The sequence below is a fragment of the Dryas octopetala genome, chromosome 2 (assembly GCF_963921425.1).
Source record: "Dryas octopetala chromosome 2, drDryOcto1.1, whole genome shotgun sequence".
Taxonomy (NCBI): domain Eukaryota; kingdom Viridiplantae; phylum Streptophyta; class Magnoliopsida; order Rosales; family Rosaceae; genus Dryas; species Dryas octopetala.
Window position 1 is genome coordinate 21138828 of NC_141367.1, and position 16260 is coordinate 21155087.

The 16260-nt window shown below is 36.2% G+C and overlaps 2 protein-coding genes across 9 annotated transcripts; one reads left to right on the forward strand and one right to left on the reverse strand.

Moving 5' to 3' along the window:
* Positions 1–9: 9 nt before the first annotated feature.
* Positions 10–4687, reverse strand: LOC147294020 (protein TIFY 4B-like). Of its 8 annotated transcripts, none has more exons than XM_086230709.1 (9): positions 4450–4687; positions 4085–4224; positions 3823–3974; positions 3078–3117; positions 2840–3005; positions 2206–2265; positions 1108–1171; positions 792–985; positions 10–307 (listed from the first exon to the last, which is right to left on the reverse strand). In XM_086230709.1, exons 1-9 carry the CDS (start codon positions 4565–4567, stop codon positions 261–263), a joined length of 981 nt encoding a protein of 326 aa, XP_086086835.1. In that variant the 5' UTR covers positions 4568–4687; the 3' UTR covers positions 10–260. The 8 variants fall into 8 exon arrangements, with proteins under 8 accessions (XP_086086835.1, XP_086086833.1, XP_086086832.1 ...); XM_086230707.1 differs by having other exon boundaries at positions 1108–1165; positions 3078–3168; XM_086230706.1 differs by having other exon boundaries at positions 3078–3168.
* A 7133-nt stretch (positions 4688–11820) lies between these two features.
* LOC147294021 (EPIDERMAL PATTERNING FACTOR-like protein 5) lies at positions 11821–12460 on the forward strand. The gene is made up of 2 exons (XM_086234330.1): positions 11821–12094; positions 12201–12460. The coding sequence occupies exons 1-2, from the start codon at positions 11983–11985 to the stop codon at positions 12428–12430; spliced, it is 342 nt and encodes a 113-aa protein (XP_086090456.1). The 5' UTR covers positions 11821–11982; the 3' UTR covers positions 12431–12460.
* Positions 12461–16260: the final 3800 nt, after the last annotated feature.

Consider the following 16260-nt stretch of genomic DNA (forward strand, 5'->3'; position numbering starts at 1 on the left):
AACCATTCATCAACTGAAACACTTGCAAGTTACAAATTACATAGCACTTACTGTTCACTGCAGCTACAAAAACGTTAAAGGAGAAAACTTCCTTCAACTTGTACAATAAAGCTCTTGGCACCGAGAACCGAACCCGACTACCCGCATACAATTACATACATAGAGTTAAATGGGGAAATTGCTGCTTGCAGCTCTGCATCTCAACCTTGAAACATCGATGTTGAAGCAAATTCCTAAGGATGACAATATGATCCTAGAAATTACAAAACTGATCGAGTCATACCAGTCCGAAAAGAGAATTCTCCTCCTGATAGGCAAAAGTCAGTGAAAAAACTTCTTGGTCGCAGAGCAGCCCAAAACATACAAAATGGCAGGTCTCTAGGAGGTAGTTAAATTAGTTTCTTCTTTCCCTTCCTATCAGATTTGTCATAGTGCTAATTTAAGACAAGGGGGGGTTCTTTAATCAATTCCCAACTCTGTATGACCTAAAAAGTATCAACTTCGGCGTTCCACAATATCTGCATAACAGCCAACAAAAAACACACCCAAAAAAAAAAAAAGCAAACCATCTGTAAATTTTTTATTATCCAAAAAATTTGAACATAAGATGATCAATTTAGGACTTCAATCCTTCAAGTATCAGCCAAATTATAGAATCCTTCAAGTACCATCCAATCTACCCGACATGTCACTTTATATTTGGTAGGGAAAACTATAAAAATTAACTTTATAAACAAATTATGAATATCATAAGTCATGAAACAGACAAAGAAAAGAATTATATAGCTTACCCTTTTCATTTAGGTCAACAGGTAGACAGCGAATCTTTAGCTGATTGTCAGCTGTTTGCGGCAGCCCAGGCTGGGGGGGAGAGCTTGTGCTACTATGACTTGAATTACCATTTGAGGTATGTGTCCTGAGTTGATGATAATAGGCCTCCAAGCTAGAAGTCGATCCCATATTTTTCTTAATCTTTAATCTCCCCCTTGTAGGAACATGAGCAGAGAAAAAGGAGGAAATGAATGGGATGAGATCAAAGGCTTAGCAAGAACTTTAATATGTAACATGATTTACTGGTAGAAAACAATAGTTTCTACCCACAGGTACCTGTCTTTTCGTTTTTCAAGGTATCTCTGCAATGAGACTTTCCTGCTTGCCTGACCCTCTGCATCTTAAGAATTACCACCAAATGTTTCAAGAAAAAGAAACTCGTAAATTTCATATTTCATCAAACAGTGAAGCCTCTTTAACTGGTTAAGCCTTTAAGATCTTTTCATCAGAATCTTATGGCATGCAAAGGGGTCATGTTAAGGCTCCCCACTGCGATAGGCTTTCCAGATGTAACTACAGATCAACTTCTTTGAGTTCGAAGATATGTAATATAAATATAATATAGTATGCTTCGAACTGCACTTAATGGAACCATTTCACTAAAAAAGAAGGGAATGGAGATGGTGTGAACAGAGTAGATAAAAAGGCAGTGATTGCGACATCAGCAATGGGAAAGGAAGTGACAGTGATAAATATACTAACAGTGGTATCAGTGGTGAAGGTAATTTTAGAGATGATTCAGTCGAAGCAGCATGTGGCAGAGGATTAGAGGGTTCATTATTAAGAAGTAACGCTGAAATGGAGTTACAGATGTTACGATGACACAGCCAGTGCTGGAGGATGATATGCCACAGTTGACTGTGGTTGTCGAGTTGTGAATCTTGTGACAACAGTGTAAGTGCATTAACCTTCCATTAAAATACTTATCAAAAAATGATATATCTTAAAATTACCAAACTTCTTCAAAGTACTGCAAGATAGCGTCAGCAACTATTTTTCATAGCGATATCTTCTTTACTGATTTTTGAAATAATAAAAAGTTCTTCCAAATTCTCCAAAGGGCAACACTAGAGAGGAAGGGGGAAAAAAGAAAAAGAAAAAGAAAAAAGGAAATTTTATGATCAGTTGTTCAAGATGTTTTATTTTCATGTAAGAAAAAGTTATGCACAACCATGAACCTTTTACCCACTCTGAAACTAATAACAGGCTAGTATCTATGGAGACGTATACCCTTTTTTATATAGGATATTGAGATGTATATCCTCGGACACCATAAGACTTACAACTATAAGCATCTTTTTCTCCCTGGTAGGAGATAAATGCAGATAACAAGATGCAACTTCTGTAGATGTACAAGAATACTGAAGAGCTTACCAGGATCGCGAGTGCTGTTCCCTTTCTCCCAGTACTGTTGAGTATATTCGGCAATCCTCTCTGTAAATTTAAATGAAAACCATCATTACCTAGCTACCAGTATCTTGAAAACTACCATTTTCTAACATAGGTATTTCAACACTGTTGATTATCAAAGTCTCTAAGCTATCAGAAAATATTCTTTCCCTGTGACTTTAGCCAAATTGAATCATAATTAATAGACATAAGACTCGAGGGACATTCAGACTATGTTTAGTACTGCACAAAAGGAAGATCAAGGAAGTTGAATAGAGAGCTCTTGTTCACTTCATCATCTGTTCATTGCAACTTTAGTAATCATAATATGATGATCATGCAATAAATAAGACAACTCAGCATGCCTATATTATGAAAATCAACTTCCTGTAAACAGTGAAGTCATTTCCCTTCATTTTCAAACAACCAAGAAACTGTTTTCAACAAAGTTACTGAAATCATACTGCTCCAAGATGAAACAAGGCAATGCCTAGGACCATTTCTTGGATCTTATTTTTCATTCACCAAATGCACTTTTGGTTAACCGTCACGTGCAGCTAACTTTATGCCACCCAAAGTGTTTAAGAAGGTAAGCAAGGAAATTCTTCTGCACAAGTACCTGTTTGCATGGCCTGAGAGATTGCGGCACTAGGAGGGAAAAGGCCATCTTTGTCACCTGCAGTCTGAAATGGGCATCGTAAGGACCTAACTGCTGCAGTACCACCAAAGTGATTGTCCAGAGGCAAATGGTTGGGTCCTGCTGCAAGGTGCATGATTTTCCGTGCCTGCAAATCCATACATCGCTGCATTGGAAGGCTTATCTCCAGGTATCCATGCAAAGAGGAAGCTTCATTTACCTTATCAGGTGGCACTCCATCATACACATTCACCTTGCCGCTGTAGAAAATTGTCATTTGCCTAATTGATGCATCAGTTGTACATTGATTTCTGTGGTCACAATTTCAAATACTTTTCTTTAGAACTTAATACAAATATATCACAAGAAAGATTGTTTGCATGAAATGTGGCCCAAATCTCATCACCGACATAGTACACGGTAGATTTCAATTAGGCATGCCAATCTTTCCGCACAAAACTATTTGCATCATTTTTGAAACAGACAAATTAGACAAATTAGCTTAATTTAGTTTCATATCGCATTAAAGAACGAAAAGAAATGCACACAAATTGTCATGTCACTTCAATTGACAGCTTACACGGCAACAAGGCAATGTACCCACGGAGAAAAAGATAAGCATAAGATAATGAATGAACCAATCAGTGGGAAAAATGGTAAAGTTGGTGCCGCCTTTACAATGTGGGGCTTGTTTAACACCTATTTAGGCTAGGCATGAAAACAAGAATCCACTTTCAAATATCCCCCACTTCATTCTACAAAGCACAAGTGATTATAGTGCCACTCAATATGGATTCTCAAAGGACAAGGAAAACATTATGAAGCAGCCAACTCTACTAATTTCAAAGAGGCTATTAAACCAACAGCTTAAATTAAGCTAAACTAAAGTATTTCACTACCACATTGTGTTTATCAGTAAAATTCAGGCAATGCCAAACAGGATAAAAGATTAAAAGAAGATAAACCTGGGACTAATGGCCTTAGTTGCAGCAGCCGGTCGGTCATGGGGAACCGGTTTTGGACTCGGATAGGACACCGGTTCTTCTGCCGCGGCCGAAACCGAAACCTGAACATCGACACTCGCTTCCTTAGTTGAATCAGCCGAATTCGAAGCCGCCTATAAAGAAAATTTCGAATCAAACAATTGTTATGAAGAAAAACTGAAATAGGTAGTAAATGCCTTTGGTTTTTTTCTCGGCAACCAAACGCTTACAAAAAAACACTCACGCGCGGGGTGTTCGTGTGAGGCGAAACGACAATCTTCCTGAGAGCTCCGGCGCCGGAGTCGTCGTTCGGCTCGAGCAGAGCTTTGAGCGAAATAACCTGCTGGATCGCCTGCGATTTGTTCCAGGAAGGCCTCCGCATTCCTGTACGGACACGTGTCAACCACATTTTTAAATTACCAAAAAAGAAAATTCCCCTGCTATTTAATTAATCGGAATTCAAAAACACAGGAATAATTAATTGAATACAGTTGGAGTGAGTGTAGCGTTGCGTGATTTTAGGCGCCGGAAAACATGGCGATAGGAGAGGGAGAGAAACGAAGGGCAAAATTGGAAATTAGTGAAAAGAGAAGGGGAAAAGGGGAGGACCTTTTTCTTTTAGGTATTTGCGGCAATCTTCGCGGGTGAGCTGAGAAATGTCATCCTCGGTGAGCTGGCAGAGGGGTTTCTCGAGGATGGATCGGAACGACGTCGTGGTGGCGTTCATGGCGGGAATCTCGCCGCCGGAGGAGGAGGCGGAGCCGCGAGTGCGATCTGGGGCAGTTTGGTAATTTCGCGGGAGTTGCGAGGGGAAAAGGGCAAGTAATTGGGAGAGTGAGTGAGTGAGTAGCCGCGGCGTCTCATAAGAGTCATATGGGTCGTGAGGCGAGCGAGGGAGGGAAGGGACTTTTCGGCAGCTGCGTTTCACCCTAGACTGCCACGTAAGCGTTGTCCGAATGATTCTGGACTAAAAACTTGGACTTTTTTTAAATTATGTTTAAAAAATTATCAATAATTTAATAATAATTAGTGGGTTGGGAGTTTGGGTTTGTGCCACTGTGGAAGGGATCAAGGGAACATTTGGGGCTTTTGTCCCTCCAAATACAATATGGAAAGGGATAATGCCCCTACTACTCTTTATACATTGGGAAAAGTAGGTCAGTAGGTTATAGACTTATAGGTATGCTGTTTTGTCAATAACATGCTTTTCTAAGGACTTGTTGGCAAATAATAAAAGAAAAAGGTGTTTCCATGCCACCATACTTGATATATACCCATAAGTAACCCAATTGTTTCCAAGAATTACACAATGTGTATAATATGTGTTGCCATTTGGGCCTTGAGAATTTTCTAATACATCCTATATTTCAATTTTTATCGCGATTAGTGATTATACGTATTTGAGATTTACTATAATTGTGACTTTATATTTGATGAGTGAATTATGAAGGTTTTTTTATTACTAAAAAAAGACCACCAATAATTAATGGCAAAAAAAAAGACCGCTAACAATTCAAATATAATCCAGTCCAAGATTAAAATGTAATTTGGATAATTAGTTTTGTGCATAAGAGAATTAAATATTAAAACATACAAAATATAATGATCCAATCCAATCATAAATATGACATAATATGAAGATTGAAGAGAAAAGACAAGTGTTTTGGTTATATAAATAATGTACAATTCCACCAAAGTTTTAAACTATCAATTTTTTATTTTAATAATATTATGGAAATGTCTGCATGACTACAAAAAATTATGAAACCAACTTATCTGGATTGAAATTCTTACACGAAGATCTATCTATAGAACCAAACACATTTTAGGTTTTGAATTTAGAGATCAATCTGGTCAGCTGAAGTCATCAAACTTCTTCACTACATCCCTATTTGGTTAAGACTTAAGATGCAAGACATCCTTCAACACCATGGCTAGGAAAGTAACACTAAATCACCATATCAACCGTTCTAAAATATGAACTCCAATAATAGTTGAGTTAATTGCACACACTTCCAAAATTCTTGTGTGTTTTATTTAAACTTTGCATTCTCATAAATTATAACATGATTATTTGGGATTTGAGTATGGTTCCACGTAGATCATCTCCATTAATTAGTTGTCATATTCAATTTGTGTTATTTAAGATTTATATTAAGCACTAATCAATCTTAATTTAACCTATTTAATTAAGGGAAGTGATTTTCGCACTCCTCTTTTCTCCATTTGCACTCCTTATTTTTAAATGTTTGTATATATTTTTTTTATTTTTTTCCACGTATACCCTTTGCCTTTCAATTATAGAATGTCATCTATGCAACATTAAATCCTACACATTTAATTTTTTAAAAATGTCATAATAATATATCTATTTCTATAACTTTCTTTTAAAAAGGTAGAAAAACTTATGTAATTCTCTACACTTCTGTCCGTCTTCATGATATAGTACATCTTTTTTTTCTTATTAAGCTGTCATGTGACATTCATTTTTTAAAAAATAAAATATGCTACAAATAAGTAGTGGTTGCTTGGCATGGGAACATTTTTCTTGGCAGTGTCAAGAGACCCAAAAATGAAGGAGTGGACTAATTGAAAACCCCAATTAATTTCATAACACAAAACCCACCATCAAAAGAAGAAGATACATAAATCATGACCCTCATAAAGAAAACGAAAAAAAATATGACAGACTAAATATTTTCCTAATGAAGTATAGAATGATGATTGAAAGCATGTACAAAACTGGTTCACAAAAGAAAAAAAAATGGCATAGAAGGCAAAGAGATGCAATATGAAGAAGATACGACGAGGGGGATAGAAAATTACTTATTTTTATTTTTTTAATAAGTATGAGAGAATTTAGGAAAAAATAATTAAAATAAAAATTCAACAGACATAAAGGGTAAATTTTAAAACATATATAATAAAAATATACAAAATATATTTAAAAAAAAGATGGAGTGCAAACGGAAAAAAGAGGAGTGCGAAAATCGCCCCCTTAATTAACTGTGTAAAAAAATTAACACTAACTTCTTTTTTGTCCGAACACTAACTCAACCTACTTATTAATCATGTTGTGTCATATATTTTAGTAATTATAATTTTAAAATTGAAACCCTCTTATCTCTAAATTAAGTCCATCACTCATACATTTTTTTATTTAGTTCACTGATCCTATAAAAAAAAAAAAGTAAAAAAGAAATTCCTAGTTCCAAGACAACCATAGATATTATGGGACACCAACTAGTTACATGATGATAGGGCCAGTCGGCCAGACAAGATCTTAACCCAAGAAACATATTGGCAACTCTGTCAAGCCATTTCCTAAACTACCATTGGTGGAGAAGGAAAGAACGTAAAATTTTGGTGAAGCCAATAGCTAGCAATATTGCATTGGAGGATGGTTAAAGCTAGAGGAATAATATATCGGTAACCTAAGCTCTGATTCAAGGGTCTCATTCACTGCCAGAAATTCAAACTTGGGAGGATTGATTTTCACTTTTCATCACCACCCAATTTCTTGAATGTAATTGTAATCCTTGAGGACATGGATTTGGTGAGTGCGACCGTGGGAGGGTAAAATTGTCATGACCCAACAGCAGCTATATTTGCAACAACCATCATTTAAAGCAAAATAAATATGGCAACATCAAAACTAAGTACCAGCAGCTATGCTGCAGCAACCAAAAATGGGACAGCTTCATACAAGTCAACCTTCTCAGCAGCTGAGTTAGAGACCACCATAGCAGCCTAGTCAGCCAAGCATTAATCTGTCAAATGGTTGTTGGAAATAGTTCATTATTGTTCTCCTGATATACAATCTATAGCAAGAAACTGCTTGTATAAGTAAGAATTTTTAAGTACCGATGAATTTCATTCAATAAATTAACAACATTCTAATTAGTCTTGGGCTTCTTCACTCATTATCAATTAATTTTAGGTTGGATGCTCTAATTCTATCATGATATCAGAGCTTGGTAATCTACGTGTAAAGCCCAACAACCACACGTGCTCCCACCACGTGCGGAGGCGTGTTGAGAGTAATGTGAAACAATGTTCTACATAGAAAAACTAGAGCTTAACATATATGTTTATAAGTCTTGTACCTCTCCACTGATTGTCAATTAATTTTGAATTGGATGCTCTAATTCTATTAGGAAATAGTTCATTATTGTTCTCCTGATATACAATTGATAGCAAAAAAATGCTTGTATAAATAACAATTTTTAAGCACTGATGTATTTCATTCAATAAATTAACAACATTCTAATTAGTCTTGGGCTTTTTCACTCATTATCAATTAGTTTTGGGTTAGATGCTCTAATTCTATCATAGTATCAGAGCTTGGTTATCTGCGTGTAAAGCCCAACGACCACACGTGCTCCCACCACGTGCGGAGGCGTGTTAAGAGTAATATGGAGCAATGTCCTACATAGGAAAACTAGAGCTTAACATATATGTTTATAAGTCTTGTACCTCTCCACTAATTGTCAATTAATTTTGGGTTGGATGCTCTAATTCTATTAGGAAATAGTTCATTATTGTTCTCCTGATATACAATTGATAGCAAAAAAATGCTTGTATAAATAAGAATTTTTAGGCACTGATGTATTTCATTCAATAAATTAACAACATTCTATACAGAAGCTTCCTTGGGAAATGGTGAAAATATGCACATTTTGTTGATTCAAAGAAACATTACAGCCTCCTGGCCAAAAAAAAAAAAATACATTACAGCCATCAATAAAAACCACCATTCTTAGCATCTGAAACTTTAATAGTACCATATCTTAACTGAGACAGTGAGACTCTTGACTCTTCATAACTCTGCACTAAGTGCACCTTTCTTTTTGACCAAAAAAAAGTGCACCTTTCTTGGATTGGTTCTTTCTGGCTTGTAATCTTAGAACTGCAGGTCCTTAAACTCTGTTAAAGCTAGCTACAATATCTAATGCTTGCACCTTTGAAATGCCTGAAAACTAAATATGGACAATGCTTTTGGTGGTTGGTTAAGATATAATAAATGGAAATACTTATTTTATTAATTTGTACCTTTTAGTTAAGATTGAGCAAACTTTTAGAATTTAATATTGTACTTGATGATTTATAACTTGGTGCAATAATAGTTAGGACAAAAGAAAAGTTTTGCTGATCGAGTTCTACTAGTCCATGAGTCCTTAACTAATGACTATATATAAACCAAAAGATACTATATCCTAACTGGTTACTGGTGCACAGATTCACACAAATCTCATTTATAACCATACTACTAAGTGTTTGTTTGCAGAAGTGCAAGAAGTGCAAGAAGTGCAAGCAATCATCAATGGGTTTCTTGATTTTGAAAGATCCTAATGCAGTGAAGTGTCCCTTTCCAACAATTGTACAGTGTCTCAAAGTAATCATGCAAAACAAGTAATCCCATGGTTGCTTCCTGCCAAGTGCCAAGTGCCAATTGCCAAGGGCTATTTATTCTTATATGTTTAGTGACTTTACACATATAGGCCGCCTCACCAAACCAATCCAAAAAAGTTCTATTCTAAGGGCCCAACAGGTCTAGCTAGGCCTAGTTTCTTCCAGGCCCCATTAATAACCAGTTTCATAGTCTGTTTCTTTCTGGTTCACAACCAACCAAAAGTTGCATTTTGCTAAAACCAGAACATGTGATTTTTGCTTGTTTGTGGGTGTAGCCGTGTAGGGAAAGAGGAAATTCTAACATATAGTGACTGTGTATATTTGAATGGATTCACTTTTCTATTATTTGGGTATGTGATACAACCATTGTATCCCAACTGTGAGAATGTGAGAATGTGACAATGTTAAATGTAAATTGCTTAACCTTGTAGCATTGCCCATGTCGAACCAAAACCAATAAACCATTACCAGAGAGGCAGCAAATGAGTCTCAGCCTTCCCTCCCCAATGTGCTTAGTCTTTTGCCTTAAATACAACCAAACCCAGAACCCATCAAATCACTGACCCAGATTCATCCACTCTCTCACTCCTCCGGTCCTCCCTATCTGTGAGGCCCTGGCTAGGCTAGTAGGCCCGCACTTGCAGAAAGATCATGGGGGTTTACTTAATGCAACTACTGCTCCCTCATCACCCGCCCTTCTCTCTCTCTCATTAATTGAGTTTCTCATTCTTTTTCACCATCAAATTTTCAAAACAAAAAAACAAGAAAATTCAAAGTCCATGAAACAACAGCAATGTGTCCCTGTGGGACCCTGTCCTCTGTACTAATGGGTCCCTTTCAGAATTTAATAGGCCTACCATGTTAGGGAGAGAGAGAGAGAGAGATCAATAATGGTGCATAGGGCATAGGGCATAGGGCATAGGGTGAGGGAGGGAGGGGTAGTGGGTTTCATATTGACTCAGATGTTTCCGCGTTCGCCCGGCCGTACGAGACAGCACCCCTTCTCATTCTCCTCCACACGGGTGCCCCTACCCATTTGACCTGCAACCCCACCTTCTTTCCACAATATTACATTATGCCCATTTGGCCATTCTTTCTTTATTTCTCATTCCTCGTATTGTATTTTTGCATTCATTTGATCCCCATTCCCCACTACCGGTATTTCGATCTCATTCATTATTTCGATTCACATTTTGTAACAATGCCTTTTAATCACAGTTTCTAATTCTCATTCTCCACTTTTTTTTTGTTGGTTTGTTAAGTGCAGTGTTGGCCTATACATATTAAACTGAGGGAGTGATATATTTATAAATAATTTCTCATGAAGCATGGGCGGATCCAGGGTGGGGTCAATGGGGTCAATTGAACCCATAAATCTCCCTTATAAAAAAAATCTTGACCCCATGGCTGCTGCTTGAAGACTTGAAGTTGCAGGGGCAAAATGGTGGAAGACTGAAAGATGTTTATGAAAATGTATGAAAGAGGCAAAGAGAAAAAGAACAACACGTGACTAGCAGCTGAGATTTTTTTTTTTTTTTTTTAATTTAGAGAATTTCCAAAATGATGTCGTTTTGGCCGTTAAAAAAAATTAAGGACTTATATCTTCACTATTCAGACAATACAATCCCTTGTTGCATTTGGAGAAAGAACAGAGCCCTAGGCCCCTAACCCAAAAGGCTAACCCAAACCCACTTCGCCTCTGGTCTCAACCACCCAAACCCCATTCGACTCTCACCCAAACAGGCAAACCTAATTCGACTTCTCACCCCGCCGTTGACTCCCGCACACGACCTGAATCTTGACCCCATAAAGAATAATTCCTAGATCCGCCAATGTCATGAAGTAATATGAAGAAGTTCTCAAATATTTAGTTCCAACAGAAATAGTATGTGCAAGCATGTTGTCCTTCTTCTCCTCACAAAATTGGTTGCCATTTTGAGGCATTTATACAAACACATGACCCCCTAACTTTAAGAATCAAATTAATATTAATGCGACATTTGACATCTAAGGAATAAATTTGAGTTCATAGGGCCAATTAACCCATGTTGCTCCTCTTTGGATCTGCACCTAGCTGAGGGCCTATATGATGGCCCCCAACTTTAAAGATCAAACCAATATTAATGTGGCATCTGGTATTTAAGGGAAGAAATCTAAGTTTATGGTGCCAATTAATTGACTCATGTTGGTCCTCTTTGGATTCGCTCATAGCTGAGGGTCTATTAATTTGTCGATTATCTCTGTTTGCATTTGCGTAATTCTCTACGTACGTGCATATCGAGCTGAGAGAATGCATTAACTTATTGTACATTATCAGTTCATTCTCTATGAGTTGATGTTGATATTTTTTAGTATAGTGATTCTCTTACGTCTCTATTGGTACCATTCAACTCTGTCAGTGGCATTTTGGTGAATATAGGTCTTAACTTGGCCTGTATTCCACTCCATCACAATGATTCGGGGCTCTCAACACTTTGGCCAAACAATAAAACAAAGAAAGCCAAAGAAAAGTGTCCCCCTCTCTTTCATCTCTCTCTATCTCCGTCCCTCCCTATGTTTGATCTTTTGGGGACTCTGTTTTTGACTAGACCACTCTCCCCACACGCTCACAAGTAAAAAACTGCAATACCAGTAACAACATTAATAGAGCACCATCTCCCGACTCCTCTTTCAAAGTCTCGGCCAGTTGTAATCCAACGTCGTCGTTTCGTGCGCAGCTCCACCTCGGCGATGGGCTTACGCCGCCACCACCTCATCCACTACATTAGGCTTTCAACTCTCACAGCCTTCACCCTTCTCTTGTTCACCTCAGCCTCCTCTGCCATGGCTCTAACCCAACTCGGTAAAGCACTCACTCACTCACTCGCATATCATCAACGAATTAATGAACCAACCCACCCATAGAATTAACATGTTTATTAATTTCTCGATCGTTGATTTTCTTTCAGGTGAAGAAAAAAAGGGTGGGTCGGGAGCATTGGATGGGATTGTGACCCAGACCCAGAAGAGACTGCTGGGCGGACCGGGTTCAGCGCCGCCGAGTTGTAGATCCAAGTGTGGGAGGTGCTGGCCGTGCAAGGCAGTGCACGTGCCTATTCAACCAGGTGTGAGTATACCTCTCGAGTACTACCCAGAAGCTTGGCGTTGCAAGTGTGGCAACAAGCTCTTCATGCCTTGAATATTAATTAATTAATTACACAGTGTAAACAGTGACCCAGTAGCCAGCTCTTTAATTATTTAGCTTAATTAAAATTAAATTAATATATATTCTGTTGGTAATTATTTATATTATTGTTTACTATTTGGTTTCTTCTTCAGTTCTTCTTTCTATATACATATATGTTTATGGATATGCTACTTTTGAGTTTTGAATCTTTTGATTGATCATCTGAAATTAAACGTGGGGGACCAAGGAAGGCCTTGGAAATGTAAGGTAATTTTAGGTGAGGCTATCGAGAGAGATCTCTATCTCTCTCGCTTTTCGTTTTTAATTAAATTCGCATTAGTTAAAGCAAGTTTAATTGTTATGGGACAGAATGGAAGTGGAGGGCATGTAATTAAGATGATCATGATTCATGAGCTTCCTTTAACAGCACAAAGTTTACAAGTAACTTCGATTCCTCTCGCTCTCTCTCTCACTCTATAATGTTATAATTAATTAATGTTGGACCATAAGTCCATATAGCTGTAAGGAAGAAAGTGATACTTGGATGGATAATAAGTATGCAAGTATAGCTAGCTAGCTATAGAAGAAAAGGGTGTGACAAATTAATGCAGGTTATACAGCTGGGGCTTTATTATATGTTGCAAAAAGTTTCATTGTATTTTAGTTCCATATTAGAGAATCATGAAAAGCTAGCACGCACGTACAATAGTACTACTACTACTACTCAGTACTAGCGCTCCAACTTTATTATATGTGGACGTTTTCTTTTTGTTTTGTTTTAGGCTTTTTAGCTTTTAGCTAGCTAGGACGTTTGTTTCTCCTTTTGTAGCTTAAATGCATGTTTCTTGCTACGGGTTGATGTACATGTCATGAACTGAAGCATGATTGCACTGATCTCTCACGCACTCTCTCATCCTCTGAAATCTGTATACATAGTAGTGATACAGTAGTGATGAAGAATTGAATTATTAATTGATATTTGTAGCAGCTACCCAGCAGGGGACACATGAAAATATGTGTGATCATTATGGGTTTCATGACTACAGCAGCATCCAACTTTTAATATATTTTAATTTCACAAGCATATATATATATATATATATTATGTGTGAGATCTCATGTATTTAGGCTTATTTGTAGGAACCGTCTATTTTTTTTATATTCATTAAAGGATCATACTTGCAAAATATTAGGTTAATAGGAAATCATTTGACCGTTGATTAAATGATCATTGTTTCAAGTGTTTATCGAAAATATTTTGTTCATCTATTTATTTGAACAAAGTTTGATAGATTAATGATTTTCGATTTGCTTAATTTTTTGCAAGGATGATCATTGAATATAAACTTAAAAAATAAACGATTTGAAGGAGTGGGCCCTACATTGAAATCTCACACTTAAACTTCCAATATACAGATTCCTTTAAATGTGCGTGGAGTTCCATATTTAGGTTTATTTGTGAGAAATTTCATGAGGCCAACAAATAAGCCTAAATATGCATGTGAATCAAACATTGGTTCCATTCTATATTATGAGCGCATTGATCATTTGACAAGCACAGGGAAGGATAGCTTAGCTAACTAGCGAAAGCATGGCTGATGAGCAAGAATGTGTGAAATAATGGATAAAAACAAATCAATTGAGATACAAATTAAATACTATCACATCACCTGAGATTCAAAAAATTTGTACTTTTAGTACTATTTACATTACACAATACTTATCAAACTGATTCAATGTCTATACAAATATGGGTTATTCTACAACAACAGGGCGGTATTGATACAAAAATCCTAATAATTCACTTACATTTTCTCCCGAAATTCATAACTTTTGTGCTTGTTTGACACATATACATTATACATACATAGACCGAGCTGTGAAAATTTGAATTTTAGGACACAAGTACGAGCCATGAAGATATTATACAAAGTATGAAAGTAGTATAGAGTCCGTTTTTGGGCACAGCCACTATACTTGGTTAGCTGATGAGGAGATACGACAGCATTTTCCGTATAAGGGAAAACCGGTTCTTCTGTGTACCGGCTTGGCTGCTCATTTCTTTATTACCAAATTAGCTCATATGTCTTGTATCAAAATTAATTACTCTTTGGATCTTAGATATCATGTTGGTGTTGGCCAATTGGGTCAACTCCAATTTGGTTAATGGCAGAGTCTGCTCCTGACACTACAGTGCTGCTTCACATGCGTGCAATGATTTGTGCGCTTCTCTGCCAAACCAATAACAAATAATTTATTAGTAATATTAGGTGAAAAATGCTAACATTCCTACACTACTGCATGTTTAATTTACTAATTTGTAATTAATTGAGGGGGAATTAAATTTTTATTGAAGCTGTTTACTAAATTATCTGAAATCAAAGTAGGAATGATATTATGTGGATATTTAATTTCTAAAATACCTTTATTCTAAACAAATTATTTTATATGCTAATTAATAATCTGAGTGTATAATAAGAAAAAAAAAAAAGGAATTGAATTCTTCTAAAATAAAAAATTGAATTATCATCCTCCACTTAAGAATCCAATTCCTCCAAAATAAGGAGTTAAATTCTTAATTTCATGTGTGCTTCACTTATGTTTTTATTCCCATATGATTAGTAAACAAATGAGTAAATCGTAATCGGAATCAAATTCTTTATTTTGATTCCAATTACAGATTGGTAAATGTGACCTACATGTAATGGGGACACATTTTAAATCTCTAGAGTATAGTTTTTGGGCCACTAAATATGGCTGCATACAATAAGATGTCAAAACGGATCTCATATTAGGTTACCATTAATTATTATCATTTCAAATTTTACTTAGTTTCTTATTTGTTAATAATTAAAAATATATTATAATTAAAGTGATTAGTGAGTTTATATATAAACAAGTGAAATATATTGTTGGATAATTGTGATGTAAACATTTGGGATAGTAATTAGTATTTATAGAATTACTCTTAATAAATTCAATTTCTAAAGGGAAATAACAATTTTCAACTCCATGCATCCATGACTGTAGCTCATAGCCATAGGTTATGCTTATGCGCCTGTTCTTCCTTTTTTTTTTTTTTTTTTAGAAATTAAATGTTGCCACAGTTCGTTTGACTTTTTTTTTTTTTTTTGTTTCTCATCTAACTCTTTCAGATGTCATATTCTCTGAGGAATAGCCCATTACTGCATGCATGCATCATTTTGACGTTATATAGATTTGACCAGAAAAAAGAATGAAAAAGACGTTATATAGTACTCCTATAGTCCTATATATATATATATTCAGTAATTCAGATAAGTTAATTTCCAATTTTCCATGGGTTTCTGAGTTTCTCTACGTTTCTGGGATACCAAACACCATTCAAGTCATACTTGGATTGTTCATTAATTATATATGCAAGTTTAAGTAGTCCAACCCAATGTGACATGTCCCATCCTATCCTAGGCTTCCTAGCTAGAAATTAAAGTTGTCGTTTTGTGCTCTTGTTAGTCTTGACCACAAAATATAAATTAAATTTGCACAAATTTAGATGAACGAGCAAATTAAGGAGCCGTACATTATGCTGAAACCATCACTTCATGAGGCCATGGGCCTGACATTCTATTTTTGAAAATTTTCTTTTTCGATTGTTTTTTTTTTTTTTTTGGTTTTTTTAAACAACGGTTTTCAACAAATAAATTAAATTAAAAAGTGGGATTGTGGAGGGTTCGATTTATTTCTGGATTGGGTGAGACATTTTGACAAAGGAATTGAGAAAGGTGGGTGGGTGGCTCCAAATGAATCCATTGAAAACCCAAAAGCAAGCTAGCTAAGCTCCATGGATGGTACTGCGGTCTCGT